General features: G+C 36.9%; 1 protein-coding gene across 1 annotated transcript in view; it reads right to left on the bottom strand.

The window, feature by feature from the left end:
- CDK14 (cyclin-dependent kinase 14) overlaps positions 1-16,457 on the bottom strand; it is a 321,566-nt gene that overhangs the window by 122,746 nt on the left and 182,363 nt on the right. Inside the window, exons 10-11 of the mRNA XM_009330527.1 lie at positions 15,300-15,420; positions 4,654-4,747 (exon numbers count right to left, since the gene is read on the bottom strand). Coding sequence (XP_009328802.1) covers positions 4,654-4,747; positions 15,300-15,420 — 215 coding nt within the window. The remainder of the gene's footprint in view (positions 1-4,653; positions 4,748-15,299; positions 15,421-16,457) is intronic.

Here is a 16,457-nt window from a genome sequence, read left to right on the forward strand (position 1 = left end):
GTGCCATGTTACCTGCAGTGTGAGGCTCCTGCGGTGCACGCATGCATCCCACAACCGTGTTTGCAGAGTGAATGCCCCTTTACAGATAAACCAGCATTTAAATGCCATTGTCCTGCCTGTGCAGAGGTCTACAAAGTATCAGGAGAACTCTTTGTACATTATTCTTGCAGTGAAATGTAATTTTCAGTGTAGTTGGCACCAAGACTAAAGTTCAGCCAACGCACAGATTATTCCCTTATCGGGAAGGCTTCGGAGCCTGGGAGGAAAATTCATTTTGATCTATAGTGGCTCTCAGAAACTTCATGTAAAGTGGAAAAGACAGAAATACCTTCCCACTTAAAAAAATTCTCTCCAGAAGAAAAATTAAGCTAGCAGAAGAAATTCAACTCTCATCTGGTTTGCATCTGTTAAGAACAGCAAGTATAAAAGCACATCCTTATATCAAAATCAGAGCTGTGACCAAGTTGGTACCTCCATTGTGGCTCAGGGTAAGGCATGCACAGGCATACTGCAGGCTTCTCAGTGTAATCAGCTTTAACACTCAACTAATTCATGCTGATCATCACCAGATCCAAGGAGCTGTCGATTCTCCCTGGTACAGGGCTAGCTTGAAGGCATTTGGTGCAGCTTTTACTTCTAGACGTAATTAAAGCTTATTTACAGTGGCAGGCTCTCCTTGATACAGAAAACCTCAAAGTTTGCATCTAGAGAAATGTATGCTAACAAATGATCAACAGGAATAAACTACTGATAAAGATCTTAGCTACTCCATATCAGAAGCCAAATGATATTTCCCAATTTTGTGAGGTTTTATTTTGATTCAACAGATTGCCTCACATATTTTTCCTATTCCCATGGTTTTACTGTTCAACATGTACTTGATTGAAGCTTCATCCTGTCTTGTGACATGTTACAAGACTAAATAGAAATGCTGAGATTACTCTGTCAGATTATTGGTCCATTGGACCTAGCACCTTGTAACAAAACCTCAAGCTGCTTGTCTCAGAGAATGGCAAAACAGTTTGCTGGATCTTCTCAGTTGTGCTGGAAATGATGATGACACATCACTAGTTTGATACTTCGAGGTGAAAGACTTGTTAGCTCTTACAGGCTGTAATTACACTTTTCTCCCTTATTTTCTATGATGCAGTGCTATCCAGAAAGTAACCTCAGTTCTAATATGTTGGGAAAAAGTAGGAGTAAAGGTGTAATAGTATACTGATTAAACCAAATCACCTCTGCAGTAAGACATTTTATTCACTGTTAAACCTCTTTGAAAAAGCAACCTACTTACATGTGTGATTTCCATTTTATTTGGTAAGTACAGTTTTTTTAAAAGAGATTATTCACACTTTTAAGTATAGGTGGGAAAAAGAATTCATATTATCAGATCCAAAATGTGACAACAACAACTTGCAGCTTGCTCATTCATCAACATCTCTAAGTGCTGGTCCAATTCTGGGAACAGATTCTGGTTTATAAACCCTTGCTATTTTATTGAGTCCTATCACAGTAATGGAACCTGAGAATGCTTATTATAAACAGCTGCTGTAACAGAAATAGAGAATCCGTGTATATTACCATTTAAAAACCCACAAATGTTTAAAACAATAAAAGTCAGGAAACACAAGCTTAAAGAGAAGAGTTCTTAAAGCTGAAAGCTCAATCTCTGTTCTTAATCTATTATATACAATCACTTAATTAAGCCATTATTAAACATAAATAAACATAAATCCTAACGAGGAAGAAACATGGTGTGCTGGGTTGCATCTACTCTTGCTATGTAGATATGTGAAGAATGCCAATGGCAGAGATATGCAAAAGCATTTAGAGAATCTCCCTTTGACTTCCACTTGATAATCGCTGAAACAGCATACATACAACATATTTTAATTTCATTTACATAATAATGGGAAATTATACAATAGGAAATCAAACAGCCATTTAAGAATTTTAAACTGTTAGTCACGTTACATTTTGTTCACTTTTCCTGATTATTACTTCTTAACATTTTGTGACTTTCCTACTACAATGTAACTGATTCCCTAAAAGCCTCAAGCTGGAACCTGGACTCTTATGTGCTATGGACGTGGACTAATAACAATGGCAACAGATACGACACAGATTAATATACCTTTTGTTGCAAGTTGTGTATTTTAGAAGAGGACTACAGAACAAAAGAATGAGTGTGAAGGTGGACTGTACCTTACACCATTTTCAGGAGACTACCCCTTGTTAAAGAAAACCATCACTGTTGGATGTTGAAAATGTGAACTATGGGAAGACTTTGTGGAAAAGTCTTTTATTGGTTGATCTGTTTCTTTCACAGCTGTGTAAGCGCTCACTGTGTATTAATTGTATTAGTTATCTGGTGTAACAACCTGATTAATTTTGTACTTCAGCGCTATTAACTACCACACTATATGATTCACTGGAGAATGAATTAATTTAATCCTTCTGTTCAAATACAAGACCAAACAAGAATAATCCTTTGTTTTATAACTTTTAAATAGATAACTTAAATTCTTAATGATGCTTAGAGTACATTAGGAAGGCACTCACTGAAACTGTTTAGCTAAGGGTAACTAGACACTTCCATTAGAAAGCCTAATTAATTGGGATTTAAAAATTAACCCTGATTTACAACGGACCATGAAACTATCCGATCTGAAATTTTATCTTTTTATTTGAAGGTTTGTAAAAGATCAAATTAAAGAAACAGTATCAATAAATTATCCCTTGTTATTTCAACATTGTTCTCAGTATTTGCAACTGCAGTTTTAAAACAGAATTTTAAAAAATTGGCAGGCCTCAAAACTCATCCTGGAGTGTATTTATCTTGGTATTTTAACACACAAATAATTGCGAGGATAGGGAAGACAAAAGAAAATGGGAATATACAAAATGTTTACAAAAGGCATACAAAAGTAGGTTTATGATATGCCTATCACTATCACTTTTTGCACTATATTGTATGATCTCATATGACCTCATATGATAGAGTGCAAAAAGGCCACATTAAAGGAAGCACTGATTTCTGCTGTTAGAAGTCTACTTAATTTCCATAGCAAAAACACTCACTAAAATTTTACCACAATATATGAGATGAAGCCCCAAAGAAGAATTTGTTGTTTTCAAAATTTCATGTTCTATAAATAAGGAGGAAATTTCATCCCAATAAATGAGAAGCATAATAATTTAAGAAAGCAAAACCCTAAAACTGGCCCAGAAGTTGCTAGCTTAAAATATACAAGCTGGCAAACAAGTGAAGCAATTAGACACATCACAGGAACTGCTCAGAACTACTGCTCCTTGTGTACGTTGCAGCACAGTTATTTTTCCACAGCACAGAATTTTCAGGGTATTAGCCAAGTGGGCAGAATAACAAAATATTTTACAGAAAATGAGATATTTTTATATCACAATCAAATAAGGTCTTGTTTTAGAGAGATATTTTTTTCTGAGTCATTCCTAAAAGCAGTTGCTAAATTCCCTGATGTCCCAACAAAAGAGATATAGTACAAGCAAGATGTACTAAGAGTACATGAGTAAGATGGAGAATGTAAATTTTATAAACACATTTTGAAAGACTTACTTTCTCTCTCCATGGGCCAAAAAAGAATCCCAAATAAATCCTCTGCATTTGAAATAAATGGCTACTAACAAAATAACCTTTAAAAGCAAGGTATGCTCAAGCTTCCCTTCTAAATTTGTGGTCAGAAGCAAAACAGATTGCCAGGTTGAGGGAAGAAGCTGCTTTTGTGATACTTTCCCTGATGGCCACCCCACAGTACCAGGAGCCACTTTGGCTAGTGGCTGGGTGAGCAGTGGCTTCCCTGAATAAACCCACTCCACAACAGCACAGCTCCCAGCAGGCATCGGAGTAAATGAAACCCTTTATCGGGAAGTCAAGAAAAGTTGTTCCTGAGCCTTTTGAAAGGGAACTGCCAGACCCAGAGCACAATGGGAGAAAGAGCAAGTTAAAAAAAAAAACAACCAAAAAACAGCAACCAAAAAACCAAAACACCCTGGAGAGAAAAATGTGTAAATGATGGTTTATGCTCGATATAAATTACATCTTCTTTCACTCCCAGTGTGGATGTGTCATCAGTGTCTGTGAGCTACCCATACACCTTATGAAAGGCCCAACCAGGCTGCAGAAGCAATAGTCAAGGACTCCTTTTGAACTTGAGTATAAGCATGATTTCTGATTTCCCATTCTGTTTCTCACCTCTTTTCCTATCTTACTATTCCTTTATATGTCTATCTCACAAAAAATACTTGACATTGACAATACAATATTAGCATAATATTAATAGAGCACCAACCAGAGTTGTCGTTTTTGATCACTTGCAAAGTGAGGATGACAAACTGGCTGGATTTCCATTGCCTTACATTTGGAAAGCTTTTTTCCACAGTTGTATAAAAACCTTGCTGTAGATTACTTGAAAAATATTAATTGAAAAAATTAGGATCTGAACTTATTACACAGTCTTCAAGAATATATCGAGTAAACCGTATCTAGCTCATGGACTAGGCTTCTGATCCTTGGCTCTATCAGTAATTTAATTCTTGACACAAAGAAATATGTGAACATTTATCAATCAATCCATTGTTGTCTTAGGCACGTTACTTCAGCAATAAAGAACTCACCAGAAATATCCTTTCAAGTTGATCTTGAATGTCTTTCATTCCTGGAAAAGCAGCGACCCCTTGAATCATTTCTACAAAGATACAACCCACTCCCCTACAGAGGAAAAAAAAAAAAAAAGAAAGTATGCAATGTTAGAAAGATTTCTTATAGATTAAATGGCCAGCAACAATGCTTTTGTATCCATCACCAGTATTTATATAATTTGGTTGTTTTTTTTTAATAAAGGCTGAAGGACAAAACACGTGCATTTACTAAAAACAATGTATACATATGAATACTTCTCAGGTGTTTGAAGGCAAGTGTGGAGGTAGCAGGAATATGGATGGTAGCTGTTGAGACCAATAAAGACACAGCAGCTGCTCTCTGTTTGTATGAGTGCTTCCCAAGCAGCATACTCATGCTCCCAAATAAATTCTGGGGATGTGGGAATGGCAGTGAGAGAGCGCCCTTGGGAGAAGCTGAATAGGGACAGGACTACAGCATGGAGGCACACTGGAAGGGCTTGGCATGGGAGGAGAATCTGGAAAAAAAAGAGTAAAAAGGAAAAGGGCACGTGGCCGCTCGCAGCCACTGAACTAAGCTACTGCCCAAATGCAGATGACTTCTGTGATGGGCTTGCTGGGGCTTTCTTCTCCCCTCTGCCAGCATAAGAGAAGGAAGCTCAAAGCATATAGCTCTGAGGGGCTGCTGACCCCATCCTCCAGAAGCTCTGGCTGAGAGGTGCTGCAATGGGCTGAGCAGTCACAAGCTCCCTCCTCTCCCACCATGACAGCCCCCTCATTACAGCTCCTGTCCCTGGTCTCTCACAAAAGGTACTTCACATGAGTCCCCCTCATCCCACTCAGTTAAGCCACTGGCAGAAGAACTGGGAAATCAGAGGGCAAAAATATGAGAGACATACTAACTACAGCACGAAGAATGGATTCTCAAAAGTTGAGGAAAGTTTCTGTGACTCTAACTCAAATGTCAGATAGCCTGTGGACTTCCTGCATCTGAAAAGCAAAACAAATTACAAACTTGCATTTGCATCTTTTCTGGATGAAGAGAGCTCAAGAGTTGCTTGTTCCCTCAGGAAAAATAATTTTAAGGGAAAACATCCCCCTTGGCTACCAACAGGATGCACAATTTGATTATATATTTTAACTTGTTCAATTACATTTTTCTACAACTTCCGCACGCAAACACCTACGTCTGCTGTATAAACATGTCTGTGTAAGTAACTACACAAAAAAACCCTTCACCCAAAACAAATGCCAATTCAATAACACAAAATATATATCAAAATGAACCAAGAATTTGCAAAACTAACTACGGTACCACCTCTCCCTGAAACTGAGAGTTGTGTTTGTGCATCAGAAAATCCCAGCAATAACCACTAATTTAACTTTGTTTTTAGAAGTAAATCATTTGGAACATAGTAATTACGTACCTTTTCATTGCTTATGCACCGTGATGATGCATTCAGAAAGCAGCATTTAATTTTAGGGATATGTGTGCATATATTGGTGAGGAAGTGGTTCTAGAATAAAACAACTTAATGAAAATGGATTGCATATTTTCATTAAGGCTGGGGCTGAGTATGTATAGATACCACTTAACTAAGATTATCGGCAGACAGCCCATGTTTTCCTCATCTCTGAAGGCTTTGGCCACTACTGAATAATGAAATAATTTCACGTTCCAGGACAATGAGAGTTAATAGCCAAATTTCTTGAAGAAGAAAATTAAACTTACATCACTATTTTCTAATTCTATGTCCCAAAGCATAGATATATTAAGCAAAGTTTCTCCTTAGGCATTGAAAGTAGAGGAAAACTTTGGAAAGCACAGTTCTGGTCAAATTTTAGAATAATTCAAGTGTTTATAGAAGAGAGGTTAAAATTTATGTTCCATATGCTTCTGCTGGTTACCAAATGAACTGAATTGATTAAACTGCCATTCATCATTTAGTCCAGTTAGTGCTCCATTAGGCACAGATAGGCACAATATATCTTAGTCAAATACTTACAAATAGTATCAGGATCTCAGGCAAGGAAAAATTCAAGATTTCAGTCAGAAGCGATTTATTCAAGATGACAAATAAAACAATTGAATTTAGACTAAAGAAAAGAGGATTAAAGTTCTATTCTTGCAACCAGAAAACAGGCATTTGATTAAACCAGTGTATCATTTGAGGGCATGTACTGCTACCTGCAGAGAAACTTCAGCTGGCTGTTTGAACAGAAATGCTTTAAAGGCAACAGGTAGATTTTGCCAAATTTTATATTGTTTCACATAATCTGTTTACAAAATTTTCCACTTTTAGCGGGTCTGAGACAAGTATGAGCCAAAAATCAAGTAAGAACTGCAAACAACGCTACTGAAGAAAAATTTCCTGCTTGGAAAGAAGAATCCTATTACATGTCTTGGACTCTTATGTAACCTAGGACTCCATTTAGTCACAAGCTGAAATGAGCGTGAAAGAGTACTGGAGTTAAATAAAACAACTAGTACAAAAATCAAAAGGTTATTAAAATAATTGAGGAGAGAAACATAAACAACCTTCAAAGTTTGAGCTGGAGGACTGCTGTTCCCTTTGGCCCACCTGAAAATTAAGCTTATGCTTGGTTTCAAAGGTTCTGGTGTTCAGCACATTGAAGAATAAGTCCATAGAAAGATTAAATGAATACACACACACAAAAAAGAAAATAATAATTAAAAAAAAAAAGTATGACATTGAACTGATAGGAAATACCCAGAAAGCCATAATAGCACATAAAGGCTTCAAGACGGCTGGATGGCATTTTAGATGTCTTAGTGGTATCAGTGAATTTTAGGCTCACAGCAAGTAGAAACTGGGTACATAATAGGATCCCTGAATCACAAACCGTAAGTGCACACACATTGAACATGAAAAGAAACAAAGCCTCTACAAGGCCTTGAAATTTAGTCTTGTTTTTGTAGACCTCACAAACTATTAAACAGGTTAGAGAGATTTCTGAGCAAAGCAAAAGTTATTTTCGTACTAGAAAAACTGGTTTGTAAGGAAAAATTAAGAGAACGATGTCATTCTTGGCTACAAGAAAACACAAGGGACAGGGAGAACGTGATGACTCTGTATTTAAAATTATGCAAAATGAAGGACAGGAAAGAACTGATTAGGATTTTAATGGTTCCCAGAACTGTAGGTAGTTCCAAGATAGTGTAACTAGAAATAGCAGAATGCCTTTCAGAAATAAAAATTTTAGGGTCAGTGTTAGAGAAACACACTTAACAATCATGCTATACCCCAGCCCCCCAATGGACTTGAAGCTCCACAATCACAGTCGTGTAAAACTAGACAAGCTGAAACACTTAAGAATATTCTTCAGGGAACAGACTTGCATTAACAGTAGGGTGGATAAGATGATCTCACAAATCACTCCCATCTCTAGTTTCTATGACACAAAGATTACTTCTTGAAATATGAAATACAACAAATTAACTTGGCTTTAATGTGCATGCAACTCCAAGGGTATGTTATTTTTGTATAATTTGTGCACACTCAGCTTACAATGCCATTTTCAGGCAGCACTTGAGAAATAATTTGTGACAAAAGAACATTAGCCTAACATATTTCAGTGTATTCGATTCAGATGTTCCTGCTCTCTTTATAGGACTTCTGACTTTGAATAAATAAGCCAAATGCTGTGACTTCGTTCAGAGATCTTTCCAATGGAACGGCATAGGATAAGCTTGCAAAGTAAAAGTGACAGCCATTTAATACTGAAATGGGTGGCTTACCCTCTCATGACAAAAAGCGTGACTAAACCTATTGATGAGCTCGTACATGGTCATACCATCTAATATTGCCCTTCTATTGTCCTGCTTAATTTCATGGGACTCTGGCTGTCATCATACAGCCTTATACGCAGTAAGAGTTAATAGCACAGCTAAATGAGTTACTCTTGCATTTGAATTGACATAGTAAATGAGCCTGTATAAATGAAGTTGGATGCCTCAGGAAACTGCATTTTTTTTTTCTGCACAGCTTTTATAATTCAGGGGAATATTCCCTTAAAATTAACTTGCTTACTGGTGGGTTGGTTTTATATTTTTGGTTTAAGAATTCACATTCCTGTCTCTATGTAACAAAGATCCTTATTGTGACAAGAATCTCCAGCCTATCTGTACTTGAATACTGTAAAAAAACCAAAACAAAAGCTTTGGTGAGGCATAATCTATAAAAGATTATTAGGGTTCTTTCCTTCAGTTACTATTCTGATTTTTCTTGATGGGTCCATAGAAGAGACTATAGACACAAGCTGAAATGAGGAATTGTTTCCAAACCAAGTTTTAGTTTATACTTAAATCGAGATTATAAAAAGCCTATACGCTTACTACATCTGTTTTAAACTGTTGAACTTTCTGCCCTGAACAGATCTGCTTTCTAGCAGGCTCAGTGCAGGTAATAACATTCAGTGTGTTCTTCATAGTGAAGACCTATGCTGGGTCTTCACGTAAGGTTTCTACCTGGTCATGAAGCCTGTTTTCAGTGTGCAGGATTTGGCTGCAGAGGGGGAAGGCATTTTATGAAAACCAAGTAATTGCTTCCAGCAATCCTCCTGGTGAGATTTCTGAAATTCAAGGGAACGGTAGAGTTTTCATTCAAGTTTCCCAAACTACATGCAGTTTGTACTGTTAAATATATCAGAACTTAAAAAAAAAAAAAAAACCCCACACACACCTCCCTCAAAACCCAACTACTTTTTTTTAATGGATTTGTCACCAGGAGGTAATACTGGAATGTCTTCCATAAAATCCACTAGTAGTATGCAACATGTTGGAAGGGCACAGAGATTTTTTTGTCTTGTCTGATTTATTCAGAAAAAAAGTCACATGATCCTACTTATAAACAGAACTACAAAAACAAATTTTGGGGGAAAGGAATGAAAAGCAAGGGACTTTTGTCTCCTTAATTGACCAAAATCTGATTTAATTCTACAGTGGCACACTGCCAGAATACCTGCAGATGCTGAACTTTGTTGGAATTTGTCTTTCATGACCACTCCACTTTGATATGTGAAAAGTAACATGGGATGGGAGATACAGTCTGATCAAAGAATAGGGGCAATAAGGCAAACAGATTACAGTTGTCACATGAGAAGTAATGAGTGAAGCAAAATTTCCCTTCCATGATGACAAAGAACAACATTAACATTTCTGCAGAAAGCAGATGCAATGAATGAAAAATAATTTACTTGAAAGTATGAGAGTTCAAAGTATTTCTTTAAAGTCAGTCTTGAAGCAATTGTAATTACAAGTGAATAGAGCGCTCATGTTCTTGACTGTCTCACTGACTACCTAGAAATAAAAGCTCTAGAAATTTGTTTTGCGACCCAACTCTCTGTAGCAATGCTCAGTTTCTATATTAAGAAATACTATATTCATGAAGGGTTAAAATGTACATGATCACATTTTGCAAGAATCTTTCTATTAGATTCACTTGTTCTATAAAAGCAGAACATGAAAAAAGCTCAAGAAAATAATCTTCAAACTTGAGCAACATTTTGCCATGAGATACTTTCCTGTTGAACATGTTCTTCCTGGTTTTCTTTTCTGCATCCAGATACCTCTATAAGGTACTTTCCTGACACATATGAACCATATTTCTAGCAGTGGAAAAGTGACAGTAAATCTGATGTTCCAAATGGATAAAAGTAGGTTTTAGACAGGAACTGAAATGCCCTTCCAATAACTAGAGACCAAGACGGCTTCCTCACACATAGTGTTTCTAAGAATTCAACCCTATGAGAATTTTCCAATTAAAAGCTAATTCAGCTGATAAAACTTTTGAAGAACTCACTGACAACGAGAGAAGTTTAATTAACAATACCTTGATAGTTATCGCAATATCCTCACCTTAATATCCTAATCCTACAGATTAGCATTTCTTTGGAGTGGAAGTCATAATCATAAAGAACATCAAGGGCAAAAGAACTAATTTACCCTACGCTGTTTTCTCTCTCAGGCCCCAAGCAGTATTTCTTCAGGGCGTGCTGGGACTGCTGCTCTCGGATTTCTCTCACTGCAAACTGTTTACAGCAGACACAGGATAAAGATGCCTTTGTAATGTCCCCTGTGTAAAAACATAATTTGGTGCACCTGCGTCTAAGACAAGATCCATTTTTTATTTAATAAATATCTTAATTACTGTTGTAGGTCTTCACTGGTCAAATATTCATGAAAGCATGCATGGAATTACAGTGAGCACTCAAATCTGGACTCGGAGCAGGCTGTGTGTGGAAAGTGGTGTGTTCATGAAAAATACCATTTATTTTTCTAATAATAGGATAGAAAAATGCCATATGAAGAGCTTTCCCTAAATTAAGATCAGATTTGAAATCATGTATATCAATCCAGATGTTACAAAGTTAAATAACAGTGATTTAAGCAATTTCATAACATTTGACTAGCCTAGTTTTAAGTCATTTCTTCCGCAGCACTAACCATAGCTGATGTTCGTTAGTAAAAGTGAATTTAAAAATATATCACGGCCTATAACTTCTTAGGTTACCTGAACTGTGACTAAGAGTGTATTTTTTAAAAGCAAAACAACAGGATATGCAAAAAATCGCCAGCTGTTAGCAAACACAGTTGAAAGCCAGCTGCACTTCAAAATAAAATATCCCTAGTGACTTCTTGATGTAAGCAACCCAGATGTAGCAGTACATGCATTACCAGAATCAAAAAGGATTTAAAAAACCTGTTTAAATTGCTTCATTTGCTAATGCTATATTCTTCCTGTAAGGAACAAATAAAATAGGTTAATTTGGGAATTTTTTCCCTATGTTTCCTTATTACTTATATATGGGTTTTAGTAATACATAAACCCTTTACGTATTGAAGCTTATTTTCCTTGCACTGACTTTCAAAGGACTGTAAAATTCAAGGATTAGGACAAGTTACACCAGAGGCAATGAAAAGCCATTTTCCTAGCTACTAGTAAGTCCTCATCAAGAGGGAAAAAAAGGTATATCAAAGGTTATCACAACTCTTTGATGCAGTCGTGGGTAGTACAATACATTCACACAATGCCGCTGTATCAAATGCTGTCAGAAGTAAATCACAAAGCTCACCGCATTGATTTCCATCACCACTAATGCATGTATGTCTTCATTAATATTATTTTATTGCCTGTGGCTATTTAAAAAAGAATGCAGGAGAATGTAACATTGCATGTGGATCATTAGCTTTTAGTTACTACCCTAATGCCCTACACCAGCAAATGAAGTGTAAAAACAGCCCGCAGCCTCTGCCACCTGCTTCCCAGCCACTGTCCAGGGGTTAATATTTGGACTCTTTTTTCATGCAGCTGGTCTTCTGCTCAGTAGGAGCCCCACTTTCCGTTCCTTGGGAACCACCATGAAATGTCATTTATCATGGCTATAGCAAAGGCCCTGTGTCTTTTTTTTTTTTTTCCCCCTAAATGGAAGAAACAGCTGTGCTTTCTACCTCAACATTATTTAAATGTTTAGTGAAGTGGCTGCCTAGTTTTGTCATCATGTAGATCATCAATAAGGACACAGGAGAGCACACACTATCTGCCATAAGGACATAATGCCAGTAATTGCATATAAATGCTAATGCTACAAACACACTTTTGATAACAAATTACCAAATTATCTTGGAATCTGATGGTAGGTGGGTTTCTCTGTATCTCCCTTCCTCCCACTCTGGGAAGCCACTAAGTGGTTTTAATGTAATTATGGCCCAGCTATGTACAACCGTCGTATAAATAAAGCCCCAAGCCTGCCTGTGCTCCAGCAGAGCTCACTGTTAGATGTGCCAAATAAGCATAAGTGACCTTAACATGCAACTACACCTCTTGCAATCAAACTGGAAGCTCTGTCTCAGATAACCTAGCAAAGCATGGAAGTAAAAACCTAAAGCTCTTCTGTCACACACAATATACATTTGCTCTAATCTGATTTCTGATGTGGCAGTAGCTGAGCCTCTACATGAATTCCTGCCACGTGAAAGAAACTGTATTACTAGGGCTTTTTTCTAAGCTTTTCATATTTCTCCAGTTTGTACAGGGCAGCAAAAATTTTCTAAGGGCTACAAATATAGTACAAGAGCAGTATAATGTTGTTTTTCATTTGAAACAGAACTCACCGCCTCTATCCCTGAGCACCTGGATCTTTTTTAGACCTATATGAAATGCTCTGTGCAAGTGGACATCATTTATTGATATCATTGAAGATGTAATTATTGTGTTCTTCCCCAATACTCTTGCATCATTTTGTCAGGACACAAAATAATGACCTGGATTGATGAAGTGGCATTTTGATTCCTTCCTTGATCTTCCCTGCTGTCCATTGAATTTGAATATAAACATATGATTATGAAGGAAATGTTCAGTCTGCATTTATAGTAAGTTTAAAATGCTTCTATTAGCTGCATGGCTTAATTTGATCTCGATCACAGTAACACTACATAGTTTGACTGGACTTTTTAATAGCTCTTTTACTAAAATCATTATTGGGAGGAATGTTAAAAGTTCTATTTTGGACAAGCTATTGAACTTTTGAGTGAACCATTTTTCTTTGTGGAAAAAGTTTCAGTGTGAATCAAAAATGTTTTAAAATCCTTTGTTCAGTTAAAACAAACAAACAAACAAACAAATCCCTTAATTTCAAAGTGTGGTAATTTTTTTAATTGGTAAATGTTAAAAAAATAAATTTCCAATTTCTCTTTTGACTAAAAAGCATTTTAGAGGACTTTTTGAGCAGTTTGCTCTATTAAAGCATTTAAAAATTTTCTTTAGCTGTTTCCATATATTCTCTCATTCTCTTTGTACTTCACAAACTGAGACATGTACGTAAACACGTACACAAAGATGTGGGACTCTCAAGAACTGAACACATGGAGACTGAACCATAAGAAGATAAGCAGAAAGAAGTATTTATGTTTCCCAGCTATTTCCATCCTCTGATGCAGTTGTCTGCCTCACCCCAAGCAAGTCAAGCTTCTTGCTGAGAGTGTCAGAGGTGTATCTTGGAAAAGAGGTGATTGCAAAACATCAGGAGCAGATGGGATGCGGAAATTGCATACAGTTTGTGAAGATACCAGGTTGAACCTGATCTTTGGGAAAATAGGTCAGTTTTAGAATAGATGAGAAGCTGAGATGCAGGGGGTAATTATTTTAGATCTGTGAGGTGGAGAATGGTTTGAAGAAAACCAGACAGCTGATACAGAAGATGCTGCCTTTGCCTCTCTGGTGCAGTTGCGGTATCACAACATTCACATTTGGGGAAGTTTGTTCACCCTCCCTTTCCTGCCTCTTGGTTCACCTTACAGGTCAAGGAACTACAGCAGTCAGAGGCCCAGTTATAATAAATGTATTAGATATTCTAGTATTTATACTCTAACCCCTTCAAATGAAACAATCCTGCAGCTTCTAACTCCTGCCCCCAGGAGTCAAGACTTAACAGTGCTACGGGGAAAAACTAGATGAGATTTTCAGGAAAATGTAGCTTTTCATCCCACGTTCTCTGATCTTGGCTACAGGACTAAACACAACATAGTCATGCTTAGTTCCCTTCCTCAGCAAAAAAATAATCCTGCTAGAGGTCATCAGTTTCAGTACTACGCTGCAAGATTACCTTGACAAATATTATTCACTCACTGTATGAAAACATAAGGTTCTTTTAACCTTATCTTACAGTTACCTCTAGATTTTAACATAATCATAATTCTAAATTTAGGTTGCCTGTATTAAAGAAAGATATTTCAGCAAACTACAAAAAAATCATCGTATTTTTCTGGAACTTACTCACTATATTTTTTTTCCTCAAATGAAATGAGTTGTATAGTTTTAAAAAGTCAAATACACATTCAAAAAAATTAATGTCTTCCAGAGCATGAGACTTGCTTTGTGAGGAAAAATATTTTTTTCCACATTTCTGTTTCTTGAATCAACATGCATTGCTTCTACTAACACAGTTGAAGCTCTTACTAATTACAGAACTTGTACAGATTAGAGAGATCCTGTGACCTCAAAAACTACAGGATAAATGAAGAACCTCCACCTTGGTTTCTAACAGTCAAAAACCCAAACACCTTCTTTGTTCAACACAGGACTAAATGATGTTATCAAAAAGGAGCAAGGTGCTATATGTTGTACACATCAAACTGCCCTTTCAAACCTGCAGGTCTAAATAAAATCTGTAAGCTTGAAAGAAAACTATTCAGTGATGTGTCACACACTGATTTACTGCTAACAAGTACAGTAGATTAAGAACTGAGGCTGTATCCTCACATCCAGAGAATCCTGGTTTTGTCCTTGCTACAGATGGGCGTGGTAAAAGTCTATCTTCTGCAAAACAGGTATCATATCATATCAAAGTACCACACTAAGACTACAAAAGTCAAGCAACAACTCAGTCTCTTGCAAAGCAGCAATGGCTCTTCTAGTGGTGTGTCAACAGCAGGTACCAGCTGCCAACCGGTGGGGTGGCAGGAGGGGATTCCTTTAGGGAGGTACTGAGTGAACCACACAGATTACCACACACAAGTTTTTTAACCTGTACCACTGATCTTGCTACATATTTGTTTTACATGTCTAAAAAAAATCAAAGCTAAAGCATCTACATAGAGTCTTGTGTAAGGATTCTATATTTACCACATATCAAGGCAAGTGGAATATTCTGTTGATCCCAGAAGGACATCTGGAGGCCTGTACCATAGGGTTACCACTTCATTGGAATACGTATGGCTGGGAACTGATTTAGCTCTTGCAAGACCTGTGGGGTAAATACAAATAAATTAATGCAAACAAAACAAAGAAATAGTTTGCTGTATAGTTACAATCCTAAAAGAATATATGAGCATACATCACATAACATGACGGCATGTTGCAAGCGTTTTTTTCTTCTAGTATTGGAGTAAGTTACTTAATGAAAGAATGTGGTAGCATCTATCATTTAGTACCTGGCTAAACAGAGCTGTGAATATTATGAAGGAATAATAAAATATGTTTTTCATAATGACAACCACAGGCCCAGGAGAGATGCAAAGATACAGTGTGGTATACCTAAACGAGAGACAAATAAACAAAGATTTTCATTTCCATTAACTGCTCATCCTAAGGCATCAATAGTCTTTCATTCAATGAATTTAGAAAAAGGAAATGAAAAGGAAACTCCCAGATAAATAGTGCCACAGATGAGATTTGGTTTTTTAAGGGAGCCTAAGGAAACCTTGCACAGTTTACACTGCAAACCCCAGCCTGCTTATTCAAGTTTATATTTGAAAGCAGTAGACACACTTACACATTACCATTCAAATAAATATTAATATTGCAGTAATACATCAGAAAATGGTATGTGCAAAATTCTTCTCTCTCAACGAATGTATACTGGCAGTGCACCAATCTCAGAAGCAGAAATCATTTCAATGAAGTCTGTGGCCTACTAAAGATATACTATTTACAATAATTGTCTTTTAAGCTTGTCAGTCATTGAAAATAATTCACACTACTACACAACCATAATCTATCTCATGTAGAATTGGAAAGATTTTAGGAGAGACCCTCATATGCTAAAAACAGCAGTAGAGAGCATAATTCTCTAACAGCTTTCCTACAGAAGCCTCTCTCCCCCAGGAAATGGAAGATGATTTTCAGGGCTATGGTGACTGTTCCCATCACGGGCCTGCAAACACCTTTTTCAAATAATCTGCCCCTAGTTACTGCCTTGAGACCATCCCCTCCCTTGCTGGGAACACTGGACATGCACAAGTAATGAAAATCAGGAGAATGCGCCACTAGATTTTTTTGTGT

This window comes from Pygoscelis adeliae, unplaced genomic scaffold (genome assembly GCF_000699105.1).
Source record: "Pygoscelis adeliae isolate BGI_AS28 unplaced genomic scaffold, ASM69910v1 Scaffold27, whole genome shotgun sequence".
NCBI classification, from domain to species: Eukaryota; Metazoa; Chordata; class Aves; order Sphenisciformes; family Spheniscidae; genus Pygoscelis; species Pygoscelis adeliae.